Below are 27,513 nucleotides of genomic sequence, written 5' to 3'. Positions count from 1 at the left end.
ACATTGCTGTAAATATGGCTTGGCTTTGACACAGGTCTAGCACCATCATGCATCTTTGTTCCAGGCCACCTATGAATCAGGTACCAGGCTCAACTCCTTTATTTGTTCCAGAATCCTATGAATGATAAAGCTAGTAACATCAGGGCATACGCACTCTCTCCAGGCCTGTGTCTTGTCTTTGGCTACCCTGACACCATCACCAGACAATCAGCAGGACATCCTGAGGAAGGGCAGACATCATCATATACAGGCTTTTTCTTTATTTGTAAAAATCATAAAGAGATGTGTCATAAAAATCCAGCAAGAGGTTTTATCTCCATGAGTCGCACTATTTGGAGCGGGCTCCCAGGGGAGTACATCATTGTATGTCCTGACAAGACGGTCTCCTTTTCTTTAAGCTACCGATACCATCTCTTCAAATCTGTATTCCAGAAACTGTGTGTGTCTATGATGAGCTGTGGCCAAGGAGTAATTCTCAAAAACAAATGGACGTGGTTACAGTCCCCTGCAAGAGAAAGCAAACAGGCTTTATCACCTCATAAACATGTCTCACCAATCAATACTTATTTGTCCTCTTTTCTGAAGCAACTCCAGAGAGTCACTTGAATTTTATCACTATGGATAATTCTTGAAGAAACTGCATTTCTACCACCTAATGATCTTCGAACAAAGCAAGCACCTCATTTTATTAAGTCCAACTACCTAGAGTGGCTGGTTCAGAGGAGTTAAGATATAGCTAAAACTGAGGTCTTAATCATTCTTATTTGATAGAACTCTTCTATGCTATCAAATCTCACCTTGCCTAGACTCCCAACTGCCAGCGGCAAGAACAAACAGATGTCATTGTTATTTGTTTTATTCAAAAATGACAGGAAATCAAAAACCTATCAACTGGATGCGTCAACAGAAATGCCACAAGCATTTTGGTTAGTGAGATTTATGTGTCTCCACTTTAGCTCATGACAAAAACACCTCCTAAGCTTTCTCATGTTCAGATGTCCACTTGGACATGGAGGACAGAGAGTTCTACAGAATTATCTTTAATTCTAGGTACAATATACAATGCAGTCACATTCCACGTCAATTTAAATTATATAAATATAAAATGTGGTATCACATGACAATATTCAATAATGTCTCCTTATGCAAATCCCACTAAATATCTTTAAAAAATTAAAAACTACAATCACTTCTCTGCCTTTTGGCTAAGATCAAGCATAAAAATTAAAAACTACATGATTCCAACTTGTCAAATTATGTTAATTATCAACAGCACCTATATTATTGCCACATCACAGTGCCACTTCATATGCTAAACAAAATGCCTATTTCTATTCCATCGTGGATGTGCATTGAGACTTCATGAACAATTTAGTCACCATTGTTGCTGGTATTTTAACTTGATGTTATTATCATTTTAAAATAACATCCTCCAAATCTTACAAAGTCGTAGAGTTAAAGTTAATGCAGGGAAAATAAACTATCCAACTGTGAGCTTTGGAGTAAAGAGATGTGGTCAAATGCTGTATCAAAAAGGCCAAACCATCACCTGGATACTCCTTGATGGACACTAATTAGGAAGCAAGAAACTTTTTCTCAAAGGACCAGATATAAAATATTTCAGGCTTTGCAGGCTATAAGGTCTCTGTCACAACTATTTAACTATGCAGATATAACTTTGAACGTAGTTGGGAGCACAGCCTTGTTCCAATAAAACTTTATTTATAAAAGCATGCAGTAGCCCAGATTTGGCTTAAGAGGTATCTGATCCCTTCCCCACCACTGTAGGGCTAGTTTTCCCCCTTGTTTTAATGCAGTATTTTACTACTTATAAAAACAGTAAGTCTCTCCCTCAACCACCTCTTCCCCACTTCCATGCAGTAGTTTTTGAGAAAATGAAAATGCCATTAAAACAGAAACACTATAAGCTGAAAAAACTCTGTAAAAACAGTCAAGAAAAGGGAGAGGAGGTCAGAAAAGGAATAAGCTGGCAACATGATGGCAACATCAAAGCCTCAGAATATTATATATCATATTTGTGCTGATACTTCCATAATGTTATGTATTTGTCAAAACTCACTAAATTGAACACTTAAAATTGGTCAATTTAAGGCTGGATTCAGTGGCTCACGCCTATAATCCTAGCACTCTGGAAGGCCAAGGCAAGAGGATGGCTTAAGCCCAAGAGTTCAAGACCAACTATGGCAAAGCCAGACCCCAAACTCTACTAAAAATAGAAAAATTAGTGGGCATTGTAGCAGCGCCTATAGTCCCAGTTACTTGAGAGGCTGACACAGGAGGATCTCTTGAACCAAGGAGTGTGAGGTTGCTGTGAGCTAGGCTGAGGCCACAGCACTCTAGTTTGAAGTGACAGAGTAACACTGTCTTAAAAAGAAAAAAAAAAAGGTCAATTTAACTGTATAAATTGAAAAGCTTAAAGTCCCAGCAATAGACTTTAATTTATAATAATTATAGATTTGCATTTACCCCTCTGAGAAAACTGGTCATGAGTTTTGAGTTTGAATATATAGATCTGTCAGGAATTCCACTGAACTAAATGCATCAAATGCAACTATCCTGCATTAGAGTCCTGGTAGTATCCAGACCTCAACCACTTCACTTAAGGAGGAGAATAAGGTGCTTTGAACAAATAATTCAAACCCTGGGTTCATGATGGCTAAGCCCTCAACTATAGTTTAAAAAAAAAAAAAAAAAAACCATGAGTAAGAATGTAGCCCTGGCAAATCAAGGGTTTACAAAGCACATGACCATCAGGAACAAGTACGCCGTGTCTAAGCATGTTAACAGCAGCACTCCGCAAGGTGGAGTCTGCACTAACAGAGGCTGTGGCAAAGGTGTAACTTATAAACTTGAGTTATATCTTCAAATAAACTTATATCTTCAAATGAAATTGGCACCATGTGTCACCTGCACATGTTAAAAAGAAAATCCAAACTGATTTAAAATACAAATTTGTGTGAGTCTCCTCTCCTCTCTTTTCAGTTGTGTGTGCTCCAACATGAAGCCTATCACCGTTCAGGCAACCAAAAAGTCAAACAAGAAGAGGCTGAGATGCTAAAACCACAGGAAAGACACACAGAGAAAATCATTACTCCAATTAATCTAAAGCTTACTGAATACATGACCACAATTTCAAGACCTGAGCTATCAGCTTTCTGAGTGCCCTTGCATGGAATCCATGTCCATCCAGATGTGAGTTCACTTAAAGCTATTAATTCTCAAAGTGTGGTCCCTGGACCACACCTGGGAATTTGTTAGAAACACAAATGCTCAGGCCAAACCGCAGACCTTCTGAACCAGAACTCTGTGAGTGGGTCTCACCAATCTGTGTTTAACAAATCCTCTAGATGACTCCGATGCTTACTAACATTTCAAAACCATTATTTTTAAGTTAGGGAAGCACTTAACTCATTCCCTTATGCCACTTAAAGCCGACGTTAGATCCAACCCCCAGGATAAAATGGGATCTGGGCCCAAGTGCACAAGCACAGGAGGTGCTGAGTGGGCCTCACAAACACGCCAGCTTAGAAAAGCAGGGAGATATACCACCTTCTTCTCTGCAGTGTTTCCGGGATGCAGGAGTAAGCCACGTTTAGAGTCTACGTTCTATGAGCACCTGCCATGCGCTGTGCCTAGGCTAAATGAAATTGTCTTGTTCAGCCTTTCTCGTAATAATGAAATCTACTAACAGGTGTAGTATTAATAAACCCATTAATATTAACACAAAGGCTTCATATTAATCAGAATGGAGTCCAACCTGCAGACACACCTTGCAATTCTTCAGCTGATGCTCATTCACAGGCCTAGCCAGCATGCTCTGAATGCTGAAGTGCTTATACACGGATGTTCCTTATGCTTCCTTTTTGGTTAATTGCACTCAAACTTTATTGTACATCATAATTAGAATACCAGGGTGCTTCTATAAAACTATGTATATTATACTTTTAAGCTAACATAAGAAAAACTGAGGTAATTCTAAATTACCCAAGGCAATGTTTGCATTGTAATATCTGTAGGACTCAAGTCCTTCCTCAGATGTTAGAAATCTAAGTCCTGTAAATTTTGAAAGATACAAAACTATCGCACTCACTTATTTTGTGCTTTGGTTCTCTCAAGTCACTTTATCCTGCCCTTTCCTCTATAAAGACCATTCTCTTTGATGGAAACAAGAGAAATGTTGGGGGGTGGGGCGGAAAGAGGTAGTTCTGAAGTTCCCTGCTACCTGGTAACCCTAAACGATTTGCCCTGAGCTAGAGGTGGCACGTGCTTCAGCAGAATCGCTGTCTTGTTTCCATCCCGTGCCCAGGCACACGTTGCTAATCAGTGCAGGCGTTTACCCGGGGCCTGAGCATATTCTCAAGGCCTCAGAATCCTTCTCAACAGCATTTCAGCACCACCTCCACCCAGTCAGTGGAAGAATATGTGACTGATAAGTTACATTTGTTTCACTGGCTGATCAACATGTCCTTTTTTTCACTGCTCCAAATCCCTCTTTTGATTGTTCTGAGAACAATCACATTAAGCTTAATCTGAGCTCCAGTCTTTACACATGACAGATTGAACAGTTGTAACAATTTGAATGCAGTCCCAATCCAGCACATAATATAAAACTGTTCTGAAAATCAAAGGACCAAGTAAGTAAAGGTACAGAAGAGATGAAACACGTGTGAAATTGTATCCTGTGCGTATAACTGGGAAGCGTACAGCATGACTCGCCCAGGCTTACAAGCATGAAAACGTGGCTTGAGCGAGTAATTCCGACTTTGCTTTTGGTACTCACCAACTATGCCTTATTCAGCTAAAGGGGCACCACACTGTTCCTTTAGCAGCATCTCCATGATTCTAATCCCCTATAATGAGAAGAAAGAAAAATCAAAACGCCATATTTCACAGACAAGCATTTTACTATTTATCAAAACCTTTTTTCTTTAGGGTCATGACCTATTCCTTTCAGAAAAATCAGTCTATAGTCACTCCTTGCATTTTTATAATAGTCTATTCAGAAATTTCACATACAAAATCTCTACGTTGTGTTCATGAGACAGGCAGAACAGAGTTTAGGATCCCCATTCTAACCACAAGAAAACAGCCCAAGGGAAGTTTAGTAACTTCTTACATGTGGTCCAGCTACTCTGTCAGAGCAGTGGCCCTGCCAGAGCTGGAGGGGTAAGGAGAATAGCGAATAGTCATTGAACAGTTACAGACGGATGTGCCAGCTTCACTGCTAGAGTTCACGTGTGTCACCTGGAGCAGTGGGTGCTGGGGTGCCCCACTAAGATCCCCTTCAGGACCAAAGCACTCCTCCCTGCCAGGGACTCCTCCCCACTACCAGGACTGTAGGCTGTGGCTGGCACATAGCCGCTCTCAGCCAAAAAGAGCTGCTTTTCCTGAGGTCATGTCCCGTTTGCAGAGGCAGCGCAGATCCAGTGCATATTAGGGTATAAAGACTGGGATGCCCTCCGTGGGATCAGCTCAGACCTTCATTGCATGCAACTGCATCATAGTTCACCAGCATGTCCTCCTAAACCTGCCTCCCACAGCCTTTCACAAAAGCGGTTCCCCAGAGCCCTCTCCAACACCCTCTGCATGCAAACCTCTGTCTCTGGGCTTGTGTCCCCAAAGTTGACCTAGGACACCTTGTGTGATACATACAAAATCTCCAAATGAGTATTACACCTACTCCCATTTTACTGAGGGGGAAACAGAAACTCAAAGAGGTTTAAGTAATTTGCCCAAAATTATACAGCTACTAAAGTAACAAAGCCAAGAAAGGGCACAGGCACCCCATTCCGTTCCACAGGCATCCTAATCCGTAGCACAGACATTCATTATCTTCTTGCAACGTTCACTCCACTACTTCCCATACCGACCTGTCACTCACACACGCCCAGTAAAATTCTGCCCTGGAGGAAAGAAGAAAGCAGAAATTCCTTTCCTCCTTCAAGGACAAGTTCTGCGGACTAGAAGATAAACCTTCAGATGGGAAGCCAGAGTATGATGTAAGTATGAACTAGGATCTTTAGAATGTCACAGTTGGATCCGGGGGAAAGAGACCTGCTATTCTCAAAAACTGTAAAGTAGTTTGGAGAGAATATAATGATAAGAGGAACATAAAATACAGGTCCTCAGATCCCCTCCCAGGAATATTCTGATTTAACAAGACTCAAGCAGCCCCCAGAATTCTATACTTTAAACAAGGACTCAAGTGATTCTTTACAATCTGGCAGGGCTGAAAAATGCTAAATGGGCCTACAAGATGAGCACGTTGCCAGAATAAAAATGGAGTCACTTGTGTTTCCAAAAACAAAGAAAGGAAAAAAGAAGGACCATGAGCAATAGGGCCAGGAAGGCCATGAAGAAAAGGTTTTCATGCTGGCATGCCTGGTAACAAATACTATCACAAAAGACCCTAATAAGAACCACAACCTACAGAGAGGCTATCATGATCATACACAATACTTCTACAAGAAAATCTCCCCAGTAGCCCCCTGTCCAACCTCAGACTGGTGTCATCCTTTTTATTGATTCTTGTAGCCAAGGATAACAATCAAAACAAGTATATCATCCTCCTCATTTTTCCTTTATAAGCCTCTGTCTTACTTTGTCTCTCTGAATAAGCAGATAGTTTATTATGACATTGGTATTCCCAATTTTATAATTATATAAATGTCTATTCCCAAACAAATGTCATTTCCTTTCAGCAAGTTTCTCTGTTTGTTATTGGGTTGATAAGGAGAAAGGCAAGGCCTTCCCACTTGGGGTTTATCTTCCAACCAAGGGATAGAGATAGAGGGAGAGCAAAGACATTGTTAGAGAATAAAGTGCACCGAACACCGAAGTTGAGTGAACAAACTCAATGTTGCCTTAAGGATTCTGAAGGTTCGTCAGATTCTGCCTGGCCTTCACCACAAACACTGTCACTCTCTTTAAAGAATGCTAAGTAGCAGGGGGTGTTGGCTTAACCTCCGGAGGGCCAGGGGCACCCTTATCAGAGCCAGCAGACCTGGGTTCCTGTCACAGCTCCACCACTCTGCTGGCTACCGTGGTGATCACTTTTACCAAAAAGTACCACAGACCACCGAGGTTGAGTTTGCAAGTCCCACTGCATCAGCGCTTTCTGTACCTCTCCCAATTCTACCACTGACTCCATCAGAAACTCAGGGATGACACCTAGAATTTTTACATGTATAACACATCATATGATTCTGAAGCACAACTGGTGTACTTACTTAAATTTGTGAATAGCAGCTTTACACCAGCACCTGCAACTTGATCATCTAGCAGTTGATATTTCTAAACATACTGTACTCTGATACCTCTCCTTTTAAAAAACTGAGGACAAAGGAGGCAGGGACAAGAGACGAAATAACCAGTGAAATTAAACTTAATTAGCACAGATTAAGTTTAGGGGGTTCTACTCATTCAACAATAAATCCAGTCAAACATTTATTATGTAACCTATTATGTGCCCTGAGGATTCAGCGGTGAATAAACAAAAGGAAGTCCCAGCCCTCAGGCACCCTACAGTCTAGTGGATTCCAGGGAATTTTCATTCCTGTTTCAATTTTTTTGTTTCAGCAAACTCCTGGGAAATAATTAAATAGTTTTCCTATTTTAAGAAAGAATAAAAACCACCACATTAATCCCCTTTCAAGCTTCTTTTCTGCATAACGATGACGTGACTTTGAAACAAAAAAAGCACACTCCATCCCTAGGAAATGAGAACCCGGGAACTCTCCCATCCATCTAAATTAAGACCACCACCACTTACTGAGCTCAACACTAACTGACGTAACTGCAGACTGTGAGGTTGGCCTTGGGGACTGAAAGACATTATTTATGGAATCAATTATGTTCCCAAGGTGGCAGCTGATTTTTCCTCCTCTCTTTTCCCTTCTCTCATACCTCTTTAGCCTTTTTAAGCAGAACAGTTAGAAACAGAAGGTAGAGAACGGGGAGAGAGAACGCCTATAAAGTGAATATAAATAAATAAATAAATATACTAACAGGGAGGCCAAGTGATTATTTAGTTCCTCTCTTCGGTGAGGAAGGATCAAATCAAAGTCTAATCGATAGAGTCCTTTCAAATAAAGTTCTAACACTTAAATCTCAACCCACAGGAGATCAGACTTAAAGAGGCTAAATTTACACCACTTATCACACAATGATGCTGAAATGCAGGGCAAACATTAAGTGGATCTACCTTTATAGATATGGCTTAAAAGCTTTTTGTACTGACAAACCATAAACCAGCTTGATTTTATTCCCCCCCCCCCCGAGTTTTTTTTTTTTTTTCCTCTCTTACTAGCCTGTCTTTCTACACTTGCCAACAGACAGCTAAGTGAGCTATCGGGCAGTCTCATTTCTCTAATACCAGAACTGTGCTGGCCAAACGTAGCCCCACAGAGGAGTCTCAGTGTCTTACAGATTCAAAACATTTCATAAATTCCCCGCAATAAGAGTCTCTGAGAAATAGCAGATTATTAAGGAAAACACAAAACTTGTCTTAGAGGAACAGAAATAAGTTAGAACTAAAGCTAAATCCAGACAGTGTATTTATCTTCCTTGAGAAGCTCTGATTTACCTAGGAGGATCTAAAGAGAGTAATCTTAGACCTTACAAAAATTAAAATATTCCAAAGCAGTTCTCAGAGACACATCCACAGGGAACTCTTAACAAAAGAGAATCGCTCACTTGATTATCACAGCAAGAGAAAACTGGTAAGAAGACCCCACTGGAAATGTTTTCTTACGGGTCATGGATTTGGAGCAAGGACAATAAACAGCATCAGCACCCACTGTGTGTAAGGACTGCACAGAGCTGCGGGGAGCAGGGGTGCAGATAGGACGTGAAGCCTCCACTCAGAGAGTCATTTCTCTCTTCACAGGACACAGAGGAACGAAAAGTAACTGAAAGGTATGGCAGCCACAGAGAAGTGCTAGGACTTTTCAAAGAAAAAAAGGATAGTCACACACCACTTCACGATGTGTTATAAATAAAGGGCAGACCACATATGCAGTGGGGTTCCCCTTAAGATTATAACGGAGCTGAGAAGTTCCTACCACCTAGTGATCCTGCAGCCACCACAACATGACAGCACGACACCACTGTCAGTGGTGACGCTGCCGTAGACAAAGGCGCTGCACTGCCAGACACGTGAAAGTCTAGCACAGGCCGCTATGTCCAGTCCACAACTCCTAATCATGATAATAAATGACTCCAGTGTTGGTTCGGTTTATGTACTTATATACTTTTTATCATTATTTGAGAATGCACTTCTACTTATTAAGAGAAACAGTTAACTGTAAACAGCCTCAGGCGGGTCCTTCAGGCGGCATTCCACAAGGCATTGTTGTCACAGGAGAGGACAGGGTGTTACTGTCCCTGAAGACTTTGCCGTGGGATCTGGAGGTAGAAGCCGGTGATGCTGACGATCCTGACCCCACGGAGGCCTGGGCTACTGTGTCTCTGTCTTTGTTTTTGACGAAAAGGTTAAAAAGTAAAAATAAAAAAATGTAAAGATACAGGAAAGCTCATAGAATAAGGATATAAAGAAAATATTTTCGTACAATTGTACAATGTGTTCGTGTTTTAAGCTAAGTGTTATTAGAAAGCAGTCAAAAAGCTTAAAAAAATTAAAAGTTTATAAAGTAAAAAAGTTAAGTAAAGTAAGCTAAGGTTCATTTATTACTGAAGAAAGAAAAATGTTTTTAGTAAATCAAGTGTAACCTAAGTATACAGTGTTGATGAAGTCACTGTAGTGTACAGTAATGTCCCAGGCCGTCACATTCACTCCACACTCACGCATGGACACACTTGGAGCAACTCCCAGTCCTGCCAGCGTCATTCATGGTAAGTGCCCATACAGATATACAGCTGCACTGTTTTTCACCTCTTATACAGTATTTTTACTATACTTTTTCTATGTTTAGATATGCAATTAATTATCAATGTGCTACAACTACCCACAGCATTCAGTACAGTAACATGCTGGACAAGCTTGCAGCCCACATGCCCGAGGTGTGTGGTAGGCTGTGCAATCTAGGTTTGTGTAAATACATTCCATGAAGTTTGCACAATGACAAAATCACCTAAGGACACATTTCCCGGACATATCCCCGTTGTTAAGTGAATGTATAATGGACGAAAGGAAGTTGAGATTAATGGTGCAGGAAGGAGGGACTTGCAGAAGCCCCTTGAACAGGAGGGATTTCTTTGGTCATGAGTGCAACGCACAGAGATAAAGGGAAATACCAAGCAGGGGGTGGCTTAAAAAGAGGCATCAGGGTAGGAGATGGATGGGAGGGGAGGTGGAGGGGATCTGCATTCAATGTTCTCATTAAAAGTTAAGAGAAACACTACAAACAACTTTTCCAATAAGACATCTTTTATCGCAATAAAGCGCCTTTTAATCTGATGCTGTCCATTTCATAACATGGCAGAAGGCATCACACAGAGAGCATGCACGAGGGAGTAAGAGATCCAATTTGCAGCCTCAGCCCTTTTATAATCAGCATTAATCCATTCATGGGGGTGGAGGCCTCATGCCCTAAACACTTTAGGTCCCACCTCTCAACACTGTTGCATTGGGGATTAAGCTCCCAGGACGTGCTTTTGGGAGGACACATTCAAACCGCACTAAGTACACAGCCAAGAACTTTCTTTCCCTTCCCTATTGACTATGTTCAAAAAGCCTGATTAATAAATAAATCAGATATTTTAGTCCTGCTCCTGAACAAAATAGCATGAATCTTACTATATGAATCAACATCTAAACAAATCTCCCAATTATCTTAAATACAATGCTTTTCAATTAGGAATAGCCTGATAGAATGCATGGCTTCAATATAATTTCCCCACAGTAGGTAATAAACTCTTGAGTAAGATTCATTTTTACTTTTTATAAGCAACCCAAAATCTTGAGTTGTAATTCCAGAACATTAAACTTATACAGTAATTCAGATATCTTCAATTCACATTATAGTTTTCTCTCTCTTTGAGGAAAATATTTAACTCTGACAATCTGTAATGGAAAAGAATATATTCCAGAATAATAAAATCTAAAAATTGGAAAAAATCTTACATTATCTAGTGCAGACAGGAAACTCTCAAGCAAGAATTGAAAGTGACCCTTCTGATTTAGAGAGATGTCCTGTGGTCAAATATCAGAATGAAAGATGGATTATAAGATCATTTCCATATTGCCAGTTTTCAAATAATCCCTGACCTGACACGAACATTTAAGTAACTACTGTTTTTCTATTTTATAAAGTTACTCCCCCACCCTCTAAATGATTCAATTCAATTAGTCTATTTTCATTTTGAATCTTTTTAAATGTGACCTGTATATGATTTTATTTTCCCTGACTTAGATTTCACGCAAACTATGGCCTGTTCTCTCCACTAATCAAGGCCAGCCTCTTCCCCAGTGCCGTACTCCATCCATGACACTTCCGACAGTTCAGGAGGTTATGAACTGAACAACCCCCATTCCCAGGACTTTTACTGCTCCTTATTCCATCCGTGTTAGTCCTAATTACAAGACAACCCTTTCTTACTCTGAAGCAGGCCTGCTTCAATGCCTGGCTCAGAGGGTCCCAGTACCAACTCTCATTCTCTTAACTATGGCCAAGCTGAAAATGAACAAGGTTCCCTTCATCTCCCATTTTCCCCATATCAGCCATTTTCCACTATTGATCAGACTTCAGCTCAGTCATAATTTCCTCTTGTTTGTTCCCTATTCTGAGAGGTAAGATGGTTAGCATCGTGCTTGCACATTTTATCAACAAACTGTCTCCAACAGAATAAATAAATCCAACCAATGCCCAGATAACTCTCCTTTTATGTTTTATCTCCACCCTTCTCCTTCCCCCAGATTCATGCATTTCTCTAAGTCAATGATCTTTTCTACATGCCGGACCAATCTACTGCATTGTCAAATCAGGCACTTCCTCTGGACAAAATGGAATTTCCCTAAGCCATATTTCAGACAAAAACCTGTCTCACCAAATCTCAACATTACTGAGCCTCATATGAGCTTATTATAGACAAGGGCTTTACCTACATTATTTCATTTAATCCTCTAAGAAGTCCTGGGGGGCAAGACACGTTCACTCTCACATTTCCAAGCAAGAAAACACAGCCCTGGCTCAGCGCCCGTAGTACAGGGTTATAGCACTAGCTACTTGCACCAAGGCTGGCGGGTTCAAGCCCGGCCCAGGCCAGCTAAACAACAACTACAACAAAAAAATAGCCAGGCATTGTGGCAGGCACCTGCAGTCCCAGCTACTTGCAAGGCTGAGGCAAGAGAATCACTTAAACTCAAGAGTTGGAGGTTGCTCTGAGCTGTGACGCCACGGCACTCTACCCACAGCAACATAGTGAGACTGTCTCAAAAAAAAAAAAAAAAAAAAAGAAAACTCAGCCTTGGAGAGGTGCTCAAGGTCACAGAACTGAGCCCACGCCTGGGCACACAGTGTGGCAGGCCTAGGATTTAGGCCTGGGTTTCTCCACCTTTCTCCAGGATGTGTACTTACTTCACCGAATTTGTCTCTGCCTGTAACATGGGTGGAGGGACGAGAACAAGCACTCGGCCTTGCAGGATTACTCTTGAGCATTAAACGAGGCAACAGGTAAAGCTGTTGGCACCCAACACAGTTCTGCTAAGCAGTCCCTCCTGTTCTCCTGGAGACCTAAAAAGCAGTTACTGGTTTCTTTCTGGACTACATCTGACTGAGCACCCCTTGTAATCAGACTCCCACAGTGAGTCACCCCCATTCAGTTAGCGACTCACCTCGTGCCTATTCACGTTTCCCTTGCTCTTAACTTCACCTCTAAGAACCACCAACACGTCTGTCTTATTACACCGAGCCCAGCAGGTTAACCAGCTTTCCCTAGGTCACAGGTCACCAGCAAGAAACAGGAGTAAAATCTAAGTCCAGGGAAAGAACAGGACACTGTCACTGAGCAGGCTGAGGCCTCTACATGCCTCGTCTCGTTTAACCCTGACACCCAGCCCACAAGTCAGTCATGTGAGAATGATGAAATCCACTTAGTTTAAGAAAGTGAACAAAGGCAGCCAGTGAGGAAGTAGCATAATCCAGATTCACACCCGATTTTGTAACTGAACCCTCAGTATACTATCTCCTTGAAAAGGTGTGTTTATAGGGGCCCTTCTCAAATTCCTAAGAAAGGACATGTTAGGCATAATCCTTCCTGTCATCCAGATAGCATTTTCAACAGTATCTGGATAGTTTTAGTTTTACAAATTTAAAAGAGGCAGAGTGAGGTCTAAACATATGTAGTTCTTTAAATTAACCTAAGAAAAAAAGACTATCACCACATCTCCAAATGCATTTTGTTGTTGTTGTTACTAAGTGAAGCGCCTCCATGCACTCTGGAGAAGTTAGGGGAAAGAATATGTCCATGGGAAGGAAGCATTTCTATTGCAATATAATATCTGCAAATTAGAATTCCTGGGCTGACTGTCTAACACCAACCTGCAGAGGACTTTGCTTCCCACTAAAAGCCTTTGGGTATTAAACATGGTTATCATTTCTTCAGGACAAAACCCACAGTGGGTGAATGAGGTACAGAATTACAATTTAGAGACAAGGTGCTGGAATTAACAATAGCAATGTAAGTATGATGGCTTGCCTTCACGCCTCATCCCTTGCATTACGTAGGGAATAGCAGAACAAAAGGTCTGTGGCAAGTTTAATACTAATAAGTGACACTTGCTTTTAATTCCATGCATGTAACATTACAAATTAAGAAGAGCAATCAGAACAAAAGCTACCTACAGGAAAGCTACTAAACGATTGTATACAGATAGGCTAAGGATAAATCGTCTATTTCTTTTTGTTGTTGTTGTTTAGTTTTGTTTTTGACTTTGTTGCCTCAGCTAGAGTCATAACTCACTATAACCTCATACTCCTGGGCTCAAGCTATCTGCCTGCCTCAGTCTCCCCCATAACTGGAACTACAGCCCATGCCACCATAACCAGCTAGTGTTTTTATATTTTACAGACACAGGGTCTTGCTATGTTGCTCAGGCTGGTCTCTAACTCCTAGCCTCAAGAGATCCTCTGGCCTTGGCCTCCGAAAGTAGCTAGGATTACAGGTGTGAGCCATAGCACCCAGCCTCTGCTGTTTTTAAGTCAACTATCTACAAAAGAAAAATGCCATGTAGTGCTTATAACTAGTTCCCATCCCCTTATCTGTGGTTTTGCTTTCTGGGATTTCAATTAACCACAGTCAACTGAGATCCAGAAATACGTAATAGAAAATTTCAGAACTCGGGGCAGCGCCCATAGCTCAGTGGGTAGGGCACCAGCCATATATACCAAGGGTGGAGGGTTGGAACCTGGCATGAGCCAGCTAAAACAACGATAACTACTGTACCATAAAAATAGCCATGCAGTGTGGTGGGCGCCTGTAGTCCCAGCTACTTCGGGGGTTGAGGCAAGAGGACTGCTTAAGCCCAAGAGTTGGAGGTTGCTGTGAGCTGTGACGCCACAGCACTCTACCAAAGGCGACATAGTGAGACTCTGTCTCAAAAATAAAGAAAAGAAAAGAAAATTCTAGAACTAAACAACTCATGAGTTTTAAACTGCACAGTGTTTTCAGTAGCAGGAAGAATCTGCCACCCAAGGATGTGAATCACCCCCTGGTCTGGCATATCCGTGCTGTAGATGCTCCCTGCTTGTTAGTAGCTTAGTAGCCGTCTGGGTTATCAGATCTAGTCCAGAGGGTTGCAGTGCTTGTGTTCAAGTAACCCCTATGTTACTTCACAATGGCCCCAACGTGCGCAAGTAGTGAGGCCACCAATTCAGATATGCAAACAGAAGCTGTCAAGTGCATTCTGTAAGTGAAAAGATGAAAGTTCTCAACTTAAGAAGGAAAAAGAAATCATACACTGAGATTGCCAAGACCTACAGAAAGGCTGAATCTTTTATCCATGAAATTTTGAAAACAAAAAAAGAAAATTAGTACATGTAGAGTTCAGGATGATCCATGGTTTCAGGCATCCACGGGGGCTCTTGGGACATAAACCCTGTGGGTAAGGGGGGACTACTGTAGATACAGATGTTCTTTAAAACTCCCAAACCACACAGAGAACTGGTAAGAGGAGAGACTGCAGAAATGCACATAACATGACTGATACTTTTTAAAAGACATCCCACCATTCCGGTTTCTAACTAGATAGGAAGCATTACAGGTTAATCCCAGGATCATCTTCTTTCTCCTGTCTGTTCCAGATACTCCTATGTGGACTAACAACTCCAGGTTCTAAATCTATCAGCTGTCTTGAATGATCAGCAATCTAAAAAAATCCTTCCCTTCAATAAGGAAATCTACAGCTGATTTTAAAAAACACATTCATCTAGACTTCACTTGGTGAACTGCAAGGCTAAGATTTCTTTTAAAAGCCAAATGCTGTAAGTGGGAGACTGAGGCAAAATCCTCAAGACTGAGGGACAGCTTTGCGTCATACCTTGTTTGGAAGTTAGCCAAAATTCAGGTGGGCTAGGAAATAATTTGTTGTGCTAGCTGGAGTAAAAAGGCCAGCTACTGGGAAAGAAAATGAGAGGGAATTTTCAGTATTTTAAAGTCATTCAGCCAAGTTGAGAAGTGCTCAGACTTAGGCTCTGAATCTGGGCTCTACTGCTCACCACCTGTGTGATCTCGGGCAAGTCAATGCATCTCCCCATCTATAAAATGATAATGGCAGTGCTCACCACAAGGAACTGCTGAGCGCACTGGATGAGCTGATGCATACAACATACTCAGGATGATGTCTGAGGCACGGAAAGTGCCCAGAAAATATTCCCTGCTATTGTTACCTCTCCTAGTAACCTCGTGTTGAATAAGAAGTTCCTCTTCTTTTAAGACTATTGTTAAAGATAATAGAGCAAAAACACAAAGAAGTTTTACCACTTTTGGAAAATAGTATTATGCCATGTTCATTTGTCCATTAATTCCACAAATATGTATTTAAGCACTAATGATGCGCTAGGCACTAACGACAAAGAAGCGATCTTTCAGTGAGAGAGAACCTATTTCATGATTTCAAAGAATCAAAGAGTCACATATGGATAAGAGCACTTCCAGGAATCTTTTCTAAGGCAATGGCACAGAATATGAAAGGCTCTGTGTAGAAAGATGTCTCACGTGTTGTCATTTAAAATGATACAAATTTGAAATAACCTCAGTGCTCAATACTAAAGAAAGGGGGGAATAAAGTATCACGTAACTACTTAATGAAATATCACTCAGCCACTAAAATGGTGGCTCTGAAGTTTATGTAGCAAGTCTGAAAGCCATTTGTTTTAAAATATTCCTTGAGAAAACCAAGAAACGAAACTGTAGTAATATAATTACGACTGTGTTTGAAATCTGCATATAAAAGACTAGAAGAAAGTATGCCAATCTGGCTTATAACACAGAGATAACAATTATCATTCACAAAGTATTTACTGTGTACCAAGGAATTCTAAGCCCTTCTTCACATTATTTCCTTTAATTCTCAGATTCGTAAGTTAGTAGAACACACTAGAACTCACATTTCACCTGGGGAGAGGTGAAGTTCATCCATACCTCTGAGGGAGGGCACTGTGATTTAAACCTACACCAAGTTAATTCCAAAGACAGAATCGTCACAACCACTAAATGGTCATCTCTAATGTCACAATGGGAAAAATAAGTTTTTGCTTTCAAGTTCCTTGTATTTTGCCTTTTGGATGTTAACAATAACAACTGATCATCTGTTGTGTGCCAGGTCTTACCCTAAATGTTTTATGTATATAACTCATTTATTCCTCAAAAGTTCTCTGTGAAGTAGGTGCCAATATTAACCGCATTTTGCAGTTGAGAAAAATGAGATACAGAAAATTAAGTGTCTCTTCCAAGGTCACAGACCTTGCCTTGACCAGGGCAAGGTATCCTGCTCGTTTCAAAGGGAGCTGAGATAGAAATGGCTGTACTGGAAATATAATGTAAAATATTTATGTGCAGGTAATACCTTTCAAAGTATTTTAAAATAAGATTTTTTTTATTTTGTTTAAATAAAAGAATATTTCTAAGTGAGTACAGTATTTTTTTTTAATTTGAATTCTTACAAACATATCAAGGGGTCTGGAGAAGAACAGAAAAACCAGTAGGTTTTAATGAACGCCAACGTCTTTCAAAATAAGATACACTCACACTAAAGAACACCAATTGAGAAAAATTTTAAGTATATCCTTTAAATTCTACTTAAACTGGGAATCAATATGAAAAGGGTTACTTAACTCTCAAGAAACCATCATTTGCCTTTTCTAAAGAAATTCAGAGAAAAATAGAAAAAAAAATAGATAGACTCCAAAGAAGAAAGCTACCTAAGGAACAAAGGGTCAAATCTCAGCATGTAGGATTCAAAACTAACAGAAAGTTACGAGGAAATATCACTCCAACAAATCTGGATTCATTAGACATAATGCTTCTTGGCCCCCAAACAGGCAGACACCCCAGCCTCCTGCCCAGCACCGTCCTGGGTCTCTACCTGCTACTGGCGGGGTCCTTCAGGGAGAGGGGCAGCCTCAGCATGCGGTGTCAGCATAAGGGGGGCAGGGGACACCTCTAAGAGCTCGCGGAGCCCTGCACCAGAGGCTGCAGGGCTGAAGCCCACCAAGCAGTCTAACTACCAGATGTGCCTGTAAGAAATGAAATTACCTTCCAGCTCAGGTAGCTCTGCCCAGCGTTCTGTCTAAAGCCCCGAGCTGAGATGCCTGACTGACATTTTCCTGGTCTTTCTGGTCAGACTCAGAGCCTTAATTTAATACAAAGAGCCCAGCTGAATCCAAAGCCAGTACTACAAGCGGTGATACCTTTGATCCACAGCACTCATACCTCAAAGGCACTTAGTCCACAAAATGTGCAGACGCAGCCTCTATTTTCTTTCTCAACGCAGCCTGGCCAGAGCCGTTTCGACTTTCAATTCTGCGCCTGCCTTAGGTTTGTATGAGGCACACGAAGATTTATGACACTCACAAATTCCTATTTTCTCCTGGTCTCTGTCTTCGAATTTAGCACAACAGAATGAAATAACAGGCTCAGAAAACTAATAGATTGGTTGGAAATTCTACCCTGAAGAGTGGGGAGAACACAGCTCCCAAATCTCCAAAGATCCTGTTAACGTGTGAGAGTAGAGGGACACTGAGAAAGCAAGGATCGCATAAATGTTACAGAGGCAAGGACACTGCTCACAGTGTACCAAGTGTCTGCTTCAAGGTCACCCCAGGCCGATGGAGAGAGCCCTGCATCTGCCTCATCTCTTCCCCTGGGCTCTTAGGGAGAAGGATTTGTTCTCCACTTCAGGGAATCAAACACTACTAAGAGGGTGGGCTCTGAGGTCAGACCACTGGGCTTTGTATTCCACTCTGCCATTTACCGGCTGTTGACCTTGTACAAGTAATTTAACCTTCGTGTGCCTCTCCTTCTTCATCTGTAAAATGGAAAAGTGGGAATAACCACATCCTCTCTTTCGGAGGATTACTGGGAGGATTAAATGTTCATAAAGCTGGGCAGTTCCTGGCTCATGGTAAACACTCACTCATTTACAGCTGCCATTATTATTATATCCAGTCTTCCCAAGGTTTCCAAAATAGTCTGTGTTTACAGGAGGCATGGATAACTATTACTGGGCGTCAATACTTCAAAGACCTGTACGTGTGTGCAATACATAGTTTATTTAACTCACATGAATAGGATTATAAAATGTTTCTTGTTTTTTAATATTTTGTTGTTATCTCAATTCTTGACCATCTACTTGTTCAATGAATTGTCTAATGCTCTTAGGTCCTTAATTAAACTACTGAACTTTTATGCAAGCTTAAGGACTATTTGTCAGAATAAAAAAAAATCTTGGTAGAGATTGAAAGACAGAGGGACAGAAATTTTTTAAAAGTCACATAAATTGAAAATGACCTGCCTAATCCAATCCAATTTTACAGAAAAACCTATCACTTACTAGTCCAAGCGCCATGACCATTAGACAGTGGCCAAAACAGAGCAGAGCCTGACTCCCGGTTGGATCAGCAGGCTCCTCACTGCCGGGTGTGCAGATAACTCTCTCCCATCACTGTACATACGATGACAACAACACACCTGGACCTCAAGAAACCACTTGCTATCTGTTCAAAGTAAAAGCTTCCCAGATTTTGTCTAGTTTCATAGAAGGCAATGTCTCAGAATTTCAGCTGATTGATTTAAGGAATTCTCAAAAGCTTTACCACTGAGCAAAGTCTATTACAACCTGGATGAATTCAAATGAGCCATCAAGGGATTTTGAATTCCTAGGTCTCACAGTCAAAGTAAAGGCATTGATTTAAACTTAGTTGAAGGAACAAAAAATTGCATCACTTGCAGAATACTCATTTTCACCACACTACTTTCCCTGCAAACGCTATTTCAAGAGACTAAAACCCTAGAGTAAGAGGGGAGCAGAGCTGATGGGGTGGGGTGGGGTGGGGGTTGTAAGACAGCAACTACAATGATTTACCCGATGTAGAAATAAGTTGTTAAAAATCAGAATCCTTGGTAATATTCTCAGGGTATCTAATGAATAAATATCAACTAAGTCAATCTATCTAAGCACTCAGGAGTGGGATTAAAAAGTATTATCAACAGAGGTAAATTTGAGCTAGGAAATAAACCCTCTGGAACTGGAACATATTTCATCAGTTCTTCCATGTAGTTCAAGCAAGGTAAAGAATCTTGAAAGAAATGCAAGTCTCCAATACACAGTCAGCATACTATTACGCTGGTGTTCTTATGTCAGACTTGGGACTTTTATTTATTCTTTTGAAAGACAGTTTTATTTGCTCTTTTCCTCTACCTTGAACTTACTGAATTTCAAAATGTCCACAGTTTTTTAGATTGTGACTACCCCATATGTATGTACGCTAGACATAAGATTCACAGATATGCAATTCAGCATCTCAGAGCTACTAGTCCAAGGTAGCACAATATAAAAACCTAAAGGGGGACTGCGGTCAAATGGCTAATTAATAGCAGAATCAATAGTTTCCAATTGTCTGGTGTCAGAAGACAGGAGCTAAAAATTTTGTTTCTTCTTCACGACCATGATATGAAGTGAGAATAATTAGTCCTACTTTCCCAGCAATAAATGAAAGTTCTAAGCTCTAAGCTGTCAAGTCACGTGACAAGAAAATTGGCAATATCTGCTACCAACTAGTAGTAGAAAACTGTAAACTGACAATATCCATCCAAGGTCTTAACCCAGGAAGCAATTAGAAATGTATATATGCATTTATATTCAAGAATTTATTCAATATTACTTATAATAGTAAAAAAAATAGAAATTAAGAATAAGAGCAATTATGCTAAGGGAATATTATGCAGGTATCAAAAAGTATGTCTTCAAAGAGTATGTAATGACTCAGAAAAATGTTACTATGTCCATAAATGAAAAGATCTACATAAAAAATATCAAATGTGGGCTCAGCACCTATAGCTCAAGTGGCTAAGGCACCAGCCACATACTCCAGAGCTGGCAGGTTCGAATCCAGCCTGGGCCTGCCAAACAACAATGACAACTACAACCAAAAATAGCCAGGCATTGTGGCGGGCACCTGTAGCCTCAGCTACTTGGGAGGCCAAGACAAGAGAACTGCTTAAGCCCAGGAGTTAGAGGTTGCTGTGAGCTATGATGCCATGGCACGCTACCCAGGGCAACAGCTTGAGGCTCTGTCTCAAAAAAAATATATATGTATATATTAAATGTGCATACATGAAGTATTAAAATTATGAATAATTTTTATTTACACTGCACTTTAAGAATTGATGAATATTTAATACTTTTATAATTTAAAAAATGATAAATAATTTTCAAAAGAAAACCACACACTTGCCCTATACTACTGTATATCTAAAATTTTGTTCAGCAAAGTATTTAAAAGACTACTTACCTATACAAATGTACCTACAGTGAGGCACAGTGGCTCACACCTGTCATCCTAGCACTCTAGGAGACTGAGATGGGAGGATCACTTGACCTCAGGAGTTCAAGGCCAGCCTGAGCAGGAGCAAAACTGCATCTCTACCAAAAATAGAAAAATTAACTGCGCATTGTGGCAGGTGCCTGTAACCCAGCTACTCGGGAGGCTGAGGCAGGAGGATCACTTGAACTCTGAAGTTTGAGGTTGCTGTGAGCTAAGGCGGTCACCACGGCACTACAGCCTAGGCAACAGAGTGAGACTATGTCAATCAATCAATAAGTCAATAAAAATACACTTCCTAGAAGAGAATTTCTCTTAAATCTAGTGATTATTGAGATTTTGCTATGTCCCAGGCAAGTTTCACATGTGACCTTACTTTCAAATAGGACTATCATCACTCCACTTTAGAGAGAAAAAGCTGAGGGTCTGAGAAATAAAGTGTGACATCCAAGAAGTGAGAAAACCAGATCAAGGACCAAGCAGCCTGTCTCCACATTCAGTTCCTCTGTCAAACATACAGCTCAAAACTGGTTCACACAGAATAATCTTTCTAAAGGCACAATATACTGTACTATGCTTTCAGTTCAGAAGGTGTATATAGTTTATGGTTGTTAGGATGTCTACAGTTTGCTTTTAAATATTTCAGCACGTGCAGTATAATAGTACAGTGTGTATTAGTTCAAGTTATATTATGTACAGCAGTCAGTTGTGGGCTTCGCACTCCCAGCGTTGTCTGTGGGCATTCTAATCAGCAACCTCACTCTCCAGAAACTTCAGTTAAACATCAGAGGTTTTGATAATTAGCACAATGAACACTAAAATTGTGAATTTTCACTGGTGAAGTTAGTGGCTAACAAGCATCATGGGTGTTAGAAATAGACTCTCATTAATTCAATGAATGGGCCTTAGGATATGGTAGTTAGCTCAAAATTCTGAAAAAGCAGCATCCTTGACCATCAAGGTGTCAGTCTCAGCAAGCCTTCCACCCCCCCCCTCCAACTTCAGGAATGGCACCCACAGTTTGTGCCTAAATGGTGCTGTGGCCGACCACTGAATCAGAAGACTCTGGATGTCTGACATTATCTGTGAAATAGCTGAATCTTGCCTTTGGAATATTATCTGCTCTGCCTTCAGTGAACTATTAGTGCAATTCATATTCATGGTCAGGGGAACCGAAAGGATGAAGACTTAATCAAACTTACAGAACAGGTAAACTGTTTTGTCCCTATTTGTAAATAGATGATTGGTAAATGCCTATATGTACTACAGAAATTTTTCATAAGCTGATATTGAGGTTTCAGGGATGCTATTGACCTCTACCAACCTCTAATTATCCTCAGTTTCCAGTATGTGCTTATCACTCATGCAAACAACTTGGCATATGAGTTGGCTTAGGTCCATGGCAGGCAGCTTCCGACATGGCTCCCAGTGACCCCTGCCTCCTGCCATTTATGCTCTATGTAATTTCCTTCCCATAAGTGCAGGCTAAATCTGTGACTTGCTTCTAATAAACAGAATACAGAAAAATAAAGAAATGTTAGTTTAAAAAAAAAAAAACTTTGATATTTCACCTTGCTAGCACTCTCTTGCTGCAATGTTATGAGATGCTTTACAGAGAGCCCAGTGTGGCAAGGAACAAAGAGAGGCCAGCGGAATACTATCATCGGCAACCATGTGAATGAATCTGGAATTGAATCCTCCCCACTGAGCCTTCAGATGAGTGTGCAGCCCCAGACAACATCTTGATTATATCCTTATGAAACCTTAAAGCAGACCCAACTAACCTGTGCCCAGACTCCTGAATGTAGAAACAGAAAAATAATAAATATGTGTCATTTTTAAGCTACAAGGAATTGGAGTAATCTGTTATACAGCAACAAATAACTAATAAAGTTAGTTTGCAAAAATGATGTAGTTAAACAGAAGCAAGGATTTTTCACATTCCCATTTGGACTACATATATAGCATCTCCACTGTTTTCTTCAATCCCAGGGAATTATCTTCCACCACAAAAATAGATTTTTGTAAGTAAGGCTAAAATAACAAGCACACAGCCTAAGGAAGCAGTATGTTCCGATCTCTTTAGCTGGAGCATGTCTAGGCCAGACGTTCCACAAAGCAATGTTCACATTGTTTGACTTGCCTCCATTGTTTCAGTGACAAATACTTCACACTCTGTTGAATCCAATCTCTCTCTGCTTCAGCTTCCTGATCAACACAATAAGAATAATGATGGAACTAATAATGGGGCCTTGCCAGGAGAGTAGCTGAAATAACAAATTATTTTATCACACGTGGAAAATGTATTTCACAAACTTAAAAAAAAAAAAAACATTCCACCTCTGTACAATTGCATAATGAGAGTTCTGCATTTCCACGGCATCTGTGGTACTCGCTAAGCACTCAGACAAACCAGGCTACAAAGAACACTGCGTCACGGGACTGTTATCCCCTGCATCATCTCCTCAGCCTCTTCTGAAAAGTAAAATGTGGAATTTGTAAGCCATGCTTTGGGGGTTCACTACAAAGATCTTTGGTTTGAGTTTAAAATTTTGAGGGGTTTTGGGAGGGGTATTTATTTATTTATTTATTTTGAGGGTAGAGTAAAACTGTTTTGCTTTTATTTGGACAAGTGGAGACAAAAACCCCAAAAGACAGTTTTGCTCCATGTATTCATAGTATGAGGCATGCTGTCTCAGTAGGGGCAGTATCAAAAACAGGGAAAAATTTGTTCTCGTGAGCAAAACATAACTTAAACTTTCTATATGTAAATCAAGGATATACGATAGTACACAGATCATCAGTATATCCATGATGTCAAAATTTCATGATGAAAGGAGCAATTAGGGAGAAAAAGTATCTAAAACATCTCCATTGTGGGTGGAAATGGAAAAAAAGGTTGAGAAACGGTGATCTAAAGGAATCCCTCACAGAACTGGGGAGCACCAGCAGAGTTATCCCCACACTAGAGAGCACTCGGGATTTCAGTTTTGGATTCCTGAGCTCTGTCTGAGTTAACTCTGCCCTGGGGTCCTTCCAGCAGTGCTCCACACAGTGGCTGGCAATTCCCTAAGGCTAGAGAAATATGCACAAAGCTTTTCATGTGGCCCAGACTTCCACCAATCCCTATTTTCCTTCAGGTCTTTCCCTTTGTTTCCTTGATCTGTTTTGTGAATATACTTGCTTGCCTCAAGGTATATTAAACTACATATTCAGCCTGCCTGGGGGTAAGTAAGGACCTATCCTTGTCATGGTTTTGGTGCTTCTGACCTATCTGCTGTTGACCATCATGGGTCACAACTGCCTACCAGACATGAAATCATGGCTGAGAGATATAGAGTTAAGGGACAAGCGAATGCCTCTCAGATTGAAGAATGTTCCAGCTAGTCTGTTCACTAGTGCTCGGGAGCTGAGAGTACAGTGTATATAGCACTCAGACTTGAGAAAAATATACAGTAATGGTACCACCCATTGCTATAACGTACATAGACAGCCATCTCAAAAAAAAGTTGTTCAATCTCACCACTTTTATTCAATATAAGTGCTGAAAGTCCTAGCCAGAGCAACCAGGCAAGAGAAAGTAATAAAAGGCATCCAAGTAAAAAGAGGAAAAAGTAAAATTGTCTCTGTCTGCTGATGACATGATCTTATAGATAGAAAGCCTTAAAGACTCCATTTAAAAACTGCTAGAACTGGTAAACAAACTTAGTAAAGTTGCAGGATACAAAAATCAAAATACAAAAATCAACAGCACTTCTAAACACTAACACTGAAATAACCAACAAAGAAATCAAGAAAACAATCCCATTGTATACATACCACTGTTTGTTAATCCATTCATGGGTTGATGGGCATTTGGGTTGCTCCCATGACTTGGCAATTCTTCTTAGTAAAGTGTCTCAAAATTGGGGAAAAAAGTATCCAATGTACTCAATACTAATATGAAACCAATATATAAGCAACTACATGCCCACACAAAAGATAAAACACAAATATAATCTAGTAAGTGGGAGGAGAGTGGAGGAAGAGGGGAGCAAACCTGAGGAAAAAAATTGAAAGTTGGCAGCGTCTACAGTCAATTGACACACGGGTGCCAAAAACACACAATGAAGAAAAAAGTTTCTTTTTTTTTTTTTTGAGACAGAGTCTCACTGTCGCCCTTGGTAGAGTGCTGTGGCATCACAGCTCACAGCAACCTCCAACTCTTGGGCTTAAGCGATTCTCTTGCCTCAGCCTCTCAAGTAGTTGGGACTACAGGCACCCACCACAGTGCCCGGCTATTCTATTGTTGTTGTTGTTGTTTAGCTGGCCTGGGCCAGGTTTGAACCCACCACCCTCGTTTTATGTGGCTGGTGCCATAACCTCTGTGCTACGGAAGCTGCACCAGAAAAAAGTTTCTTTAATAAATGGTGCTGAGGGCTCGGAGCCTATAGCTCAACCGGCTAAGGCGCCAGCCACGTACACCTAAGGTGGCGAGTTCGAATCCCGAGCCCGGACCCGCCAAAAACAACAATGACGGCTGCAACCAAAAGATGGCCGGGCGTTGTGGCGGGCGCCTGTGGTCCCAGCTACTTGGGAGGCGGAGGCAGGAGACTCGCTTGAGCCCAGGAGTTGGAGGTTGCTGTGAGCTGTAATGCCACGGCACTCTACCAGGGGGACAGCTTGAGTCTCTGTCTCAAAAAAAAAATAAAAAAATAAAAAAAATAAATGGTGCTGAGAAAGCTGGCTATCCACACAAAGAAGAATATAACTGCACCCCTATTTCACACCATATACAAAAATCAACACAAAATGGATTGAAGACTTAAACATAGACCTGAAACTAAAACTACTAGAAGAAAACACAGGAAAAAAGCTCCCCAGCTCCATGACATCAGTCTGGGCAATAAATTTCTGAGTTTGACCTCAAAAGCAAAAACAGACAAAGGGGATTAGATCAAAGTAAAAAGCTTCTACATGGCAAAGGAAACAATTAACAGAGTGAAGAGCTAACCTGTGGACTGGGAGAAAATATCTGCAAGCTTTACATCTGGGATTAATATCTAAATACATAAGGAACTCAAACAACTCTAAAGACAGAAGATAACTCAATTTAAAAAGAGACAAAGGACCTAAGTAGCTATTTCTCAAAAGAAGACACAACAAATGGCCAATAGGTATATGAAAAACTTCTCAACATCACTAATCTAGGGAAATGCAAATTAAAGCCACAATGAGATATCATCTCACACTCATTAGAACAGCTATTACCAAAAAGATGAAAGGTAAGTGTTGGAGAAAATACAGAGAAAAAGGAGCCCTTGTAGGCTGTTGATAGAAATGTAAATTAGTGCAGTCATTATGGATAACAGCATAGAGGTTCCTCAGAAACCTAAAAACAGAACTACCATACGGTCCAGCAATCCTACATCTAAGTATACATCCAAAAAATTTTAAATCAGGATGTCAAACAAATGTCTGCACCCCCAAGTTCACTGCAGCATTATTCACAATAGTAAAGATAAAGAATCAACCTAAGTGTCCAACCACAGATCACTGGATGAAGAAAATACAGCATACTATTTAGATTACTACTCAGCCTTAAAAAGAAGGACAGCTTGTCATTTGTGAAAACAAGGATGAACCTGGGGGACATTCTGCTAAGTGAAATAATCAAGGCACAGCAAGAGGAACACGGTATGCTCCCACTTCTCTGAGGACTCCAGAACAGTCAAACCCATCGAGGCAGAGGACAGGAAGGTGGTCAGCAGAGGCCTGGGACAGAGACGGAGAAAGGGGAGAAGTGGGTCAACGGGTATGAGTTTCAGTTAGACAGGAGGAATAAGTTTTTGAAATCTGTTGCAGGGTATATTGACTACAGTTAATAATTGCTGGATTATACATTGAAAAATTACCAAGAGAATAAATTTCCAATGTTCTCACCAAAAAAAATGGTATCACGTTAATAAGTTTAACTTATGTTGTATAATAATCAAAACAAACACATTGTACCCCATAAATATATACAACTATAGTTTGCCAATTAAAAATAACAATTAAATTTAAAAAATACTTTTTAAGAGGTTCCTTAAAGTGTTGAACACATAATTACCATACAGTTTAGCAATTCCACTTCTGGGTATACACCCAAAAGAATTAAAATCAGGAACTCGAACAGATATTTATATATCTATGTTCATGGGAGGGGTGTTCACAACAGCAAAAAGGAAGAAGCAACTCAAGTGTCCACCAACGGATGACTAGACAAAAAAATGTAATAGATACCTGTAATAAAATAGTGCTCACCCTTAAACAGAAGAGAATTCTAACACCTGCTACAATAGATGAACCCTAAAAACATATGCTAAGTGAAATAAGGCAGTCACAAAAAACCAAATCTGTATGAAATACCTAAACAAGTCAAACTCAGAGAAAAAAGTAGCCTGGTGGTTTCCAGGGGCAGAGAGTGTGATCGAGAGTTACTGTTTAATGGTCATAGAGGCCATCTTCCTGT

General features: G+C 40.6%; 1 protein-coding gene across 2 annotated transcripts in view; it reads right to left on the bottom strand.

Moving 5' to 3' along the window:
- Positions 1-245: 245 nt before the first annotated feature.
- The window catches only part of PRELID2 (PRELI domain containing 2), a 74,276-nt gene continuing 47,008 nt past the window's right edge, over positions 246-27,513 (bottom strand). For both annotated transcript variants that reach the window (XM_023516623.1, XM_023516620.1), the window contains exons 6-7: positions 4,802-4,871; positions 246-505 (exon numbers count right to left, since the gene is read on the bottom strand). In XM_023516623.1, coding sequence (XP_023372391.1) covers positions 4,812-4,871 — 60 coding nt within the window. In that variant the 3' untranslated portion in view covers positions 246-505; positions 4,802-4,811. The remainder of the gene's footprint in view (positions 506-4,801; positions 4,872-27,513) is intronic.

The sequence above is a fragment of the Otolemur garnettii genome, unplaced genomic scaffold (assembly GCF_000181295.1).
Source record: "Otolemur garnettii isolate 467f Iridium unplaced genomic scaffold, OtoGar3 scaffold00003, whole genome shotgun sequence".
Lineage (NCBI taxonomy): Eukaryota > Metazoa > Chordata > Mammalia > Primates > Galagidae > Otolemur > Otolemur garnettii.
This window is presented reverse-complemented; position numbering and strand designations above follow the sequence as displayed.